The sequence below is a fragment of the Hibiscus syriacus genome, unplaced genomic scaffold, assembly GCF_006381635.1.
Source record: "Hibiscus syriacus cultivar Baekdansim isolate YM2019G1 unplaced genomic scaffold, ASM638163v2 tig00002655_pilon, whole genome shotgun sequence".
NCBI classification, from domain to species: Eukaryota; Viridiplantae; Streptophyta; class Magnoliopsida; order Malvales; family Malvaceae; genus Hibiscus; species Hibiscus syriacus.
The window spans coordinates 412008-416267 of record NW_024061938.1 but is presented as its reverse complement, the minus strand read 5'-3'; the positions used below and the strand labels follow the sequence as shown (position 1 = coordinate 416267).

The following is a 4260-nucleotide window of genomic DNA, read 5'->3' as shown; positions in this document are numbered from 1 at the left end:
CTTTTGTTGCCCTTCAAGTTGAGGCCTTTCAGCATGACCGCAGATAACTGGATTAAGCCGTGGGGTCTGAATAGAGACCAGATTGAATGTGTTACATCATCTCTTTCTGCTTTTGGCCTCCATTCGCCTCGATAGAACTCATTACCATGATACCTAACCTCACAACCTCATTGATCTAGGGTTCCTCCTCCTCTTTGAATAATTCGACTTGGTTTGGGTAATTTCGCAACTCGTGCGGCCTCTTGGTGGCTGATGATTTGAAAAATTTTATGTTTGAAGGAGAAAAAAAGAAAAGGGGTTTGAATTAATGTTCTGTAATTATTAATTTTACCATTAATGCAGTGTTAGACTAATGACTTTGAATATGTAGCTACTAATACTTATGAGTATGACAGTTTGTTGGGTCTTGAAAATTTTAAATTATCATATATTTAAGATATTTTTTATATTTATTATTAATAATATGTTTTCGTTTATAAAATTTTATAAGTTTATCTTCTCTATAATTTTTAGAAATTCGCTGTCCAGCGTAAAATTTTACATCCGTCTTTGTTTATTTCACAAACAAGCATTTAATCGGCATTGTCAAGCATGCATTCTTGAGTTTTAAGAAGGCATGGTTAATTCTCTGCAATGTGCTGCTTGAACGTTACATTTTAAGTAATTCATATTTCTATTTCGGCAAGTAAAAAGGTAATTTTTTAATAATCTGGACGAATACAAGATGATATTTGTTTATAATCTTTCGTAATCATTGATAACACACTCTACATATACAACTGTTTAACCTTGAAATCTCTAAAAAAAAATCTTTTTTTTACTACTGAAGTCGCTTGATGAATATCATATGAATGAAAAGATTTTAAGTATGAACATTTCAAAATTATGTTATATCTAATGCAAAGTGTCTTCCGTTATAGGTTTGTGTTTTACTATAATGTGTCTGTTACGGATTATTCAATTGTTATCTATACTTAACTCGACTGTTGCAGTGATTAACAAGTTTCCATCTTAAATGTCATCTTTGGTAACTGGTACAACACATAACCCCAGCTGCAGTTCACTTCCAGATTTCAAAACCATTTCAAGTTTTAAAATGAATTCCGATTTCTCTCTGTCTGAAGAATGGCAGAGGCGATTGCTTCAGTGATCTTGGAGCAGCTGACTGCAATCACAATCGACAAAGCATGCGAAGCGTGGAGCCTGGTGAGAGGTGCTGAGAAAGAGGTCAAAAGGCTCGAAAGCAATTTCAAAGCACTCCAGTTAGAGCTTGAGGGTGCAGAAGAAAGAGAATACCTGGACAAACGGGTGAAACATTGGTTAGACAAGTTCAAAGATGTGTCTTATGACATGGAGGATGTACTAGACGACTGGGAAACTGCAGTCCAGCGGTTGCAAAGCGATGGGGTTGGATCAAGTAGTTCCGGCTCGGTTCGAAAATGGAAGTTGTGTCCCTTCATTTCATGCTTTTCTTCTGGTTCACAAATCGTTAGGCGATATGATATTGCTGCCAAAATAAAGGAAATCAATGAAGAAGTAGACCAGATTGTTAATGACAAAGTTCGGTTCGAATTGATAAAGAAAGACATTAAGCAACACAAGCAGAGGCTAGAGAGCACATCTTTTGTTGATGTTTCGGAGTTGATCGGTCGAGATGCCGTCAAAGAAGACATAATAAGGATTTTTCTATGTGAAGAAAGGAGTCGAAATGTTCCTTCTATCACCATAGTGGGGATGGGAGGGACTGGCAAAACAGCTCTAGCACAACTAATTTATAACGATTCTACAATTCAGGCTCATTTCAGCAAAACAATTTGGGTTTGTGCCTCGGATCCCTTTGATCAAAGCCAAATTGCAAGAGCAATTCTTGCGGATCTCGATCTTGATGCATTAGTATCCCTCAATACTCCAACACTACAAAATATTTTACGGATAATCACCGAGAAGCTTAAAGCAATAAAATTCCTTTTCGTTTTCGATGATGTGTGGACGGATCGTGATCAAGATTGGGAACCACTAAAAGCCGCATTTAGATACGGCATGCTCGGAAGTTGGATTTTATTGACTACTCGTAACGAGTCTGTTGCTAGGCAAATGGAGTCGTCTCATGTTGTTCCTTTAGAACTGTTACCGGAGAAAATGTGTTGGTTGATACTTGCTCAGAGAGCCTTCAGCGGAAGGAACCGGGCGAGTCGTGCTAATTTGGAAGACATCGGAAGGGAGATTGCGAAGAAGTGTAGAGGTTTACCGCTTGCAGCAAAAGCTCTAGGAGGTCTCCTGCAAAACAAACGAGGAAGAGAAGAGTGGCAGAATGTTTTGGATAGTGTGATATGGAAATCGGGATTTGGACAAGAAATATTTTCGCCTCTATTGTTGAGTTATTATGATTTGCCCTCGCAGATAAGACAATGTTTATCATATTGTGCAATCTTCCCTAACAACTACACGATTAATAAATATGAATTGGTCCAGCGTTGGATGGCACAAGGTTATTTGAACTCTGATGACAGTGTAAGGAGAGAGTTGAAAGGGGAAGAGTACTTTGAGTACTTAGCCACCCGATCTTTTTTCCAAGATTTTAAGAAAGATGCTCATGGAAACATAATTTCCTGTAAGATGCATGACCTGGTACATGAGTTTGTGCAGTTCTTGACTGAAGACAGATGTGTGACAGAAGAGGTGGTCGGAGATTCAACGTTGGACTTATCTTGCAAAAAAGCTCGTCATTTGAGGTTGGTAATTCAAAATTGCAAGTCTTCTCCTTTGTGCATTAATGGCATAGAAAAATTACGAAGCCTTGTCGTAGCCTCTGATGACAAAACATCCGGCGATGCCCTGCAAGATTTGTTTAGTCGATCGAAGCTTCTAAGGCTATTAGAGTTCGATTCGTTTCATCTACGCCCCGAAGAAATCGTATGTGGCATGGAAAATTTGATTCACTTGAGGTACCTTAGCTTGATATCTTGCTCTGGACTAGAAAATTTACCTGAAGCAGTGTGTGAATTGATTAGTTTACGGTCGTTGAATCTTCGAGATTGCTTGAATCTCAAGAAATTGGCTGTCGGAATCGGAAAACTAATTAACTTGAGGTATCTTTGTATCAAGGACTGTCCTCGTCTGACTTACTACCCTAAAGGGATCAGTAATTTAACCTCTCTGGAGACATTAAGTGGTATCCAAATGAGAATAGATGGAAGTGATGGTGATCAACTCAGCATTGGGGATCTAGAAAAGATGGACCTCCTAGGCGGATATCTCTCCGTTGAGCTGATCGGAGATGCATTAGATTGGAATGAAGCAAAGAGAGCCAAACTTCACAACAAAATACATCTCAAGAGAATGGATATATGGATCTGTTCCAAAAATATAAAGGAAGAAGAGGTTCTACAAGCATTGAACCCACCATCCAACTTCCCTGTAGTACTGTTTGATTACCAGAAATGGTTCGATTCTTACGATGCTTGCTTGAAGAGGTTGAATGTAAAGGAGAATATTAGAGTTGCTCTCATCGTTCAACAAGCAGCTCTTCAGTTTGTAGATTGGGCTGAATTCTTTGGTAAGAAAACCTGATTCTTCCTTTTATGATTAGTCATTTCTTTTAGTCTAACTAAGGGCAATGAATTACATTTAGTTTTCGATTTCGAATCGTGTTATCATTGTACTATGTTGTTGTTGATAACCGAGTACGATCGATTTATGCAGAAAATGGTGAGGATCCAACTGATTGAAAGCATCAGAAAACCAGGTGAAAACAAAGGTTTTGTTTCACCAAGTTGTTCAATGTTCATGTTTATCTGCTTCATGATAGCTAATTTGGGCTAATTATTATGTATGATTGTCCCAACTCTGTGTAGGAATTTGTGTGCTTTTATATTGTGTTGGGATTTATATTTCATTATTTGCATCTTTATTATGTGATTCTGATTACTACTGTAATTTGTTCCTTGGACTCATTTATGTTATGCTTTTGCTTATGAGGTATTGGATACATTTTATTTCTTATTTGAGTTAATTGCATCACATGCCTCCAAACTATGACCCTTATTTTAAATTGGTCCGTAAACTTTTAAATGTTCTACTTTCACCCTTAAACTATAAACACCATTTTAAATTAGTTAAACTTTTGAACATTTCAATTTCATCCCTAAACTATGACCTTCAATCTAAATTGATCCCTAAACTTTTTGAATATTCTAATTTCATTCCCTTTGATAATTTTACTTTTCATTACGTCCATCATTTTAGTCTTTTTTCCTAATA

The 4260-nt window shown here is 37.2% G+C and overlaps 1 protein-coding gene across 1 annotated transcript; it reads left to right on the top strand.

The window, feature by feature from the left end:
• The first annotated feature begins 1125 nt into the window (after positions 1-1125).
• On the top strand, positions 1126-3570 carry LOC120147957 (putative disease resistance protein RGA3). The gene has a single exon (XM_039161180.1). The coding sequence runs from the start codon at positions 1126-1128 to the stop codon at positions 3568-3570; it is 2445 nt and encodes an 814-aa protein (XP_039017111.1).
• The last annotated feature ends 690 nt before the right edge of the window (positions 3571-4260 follow it).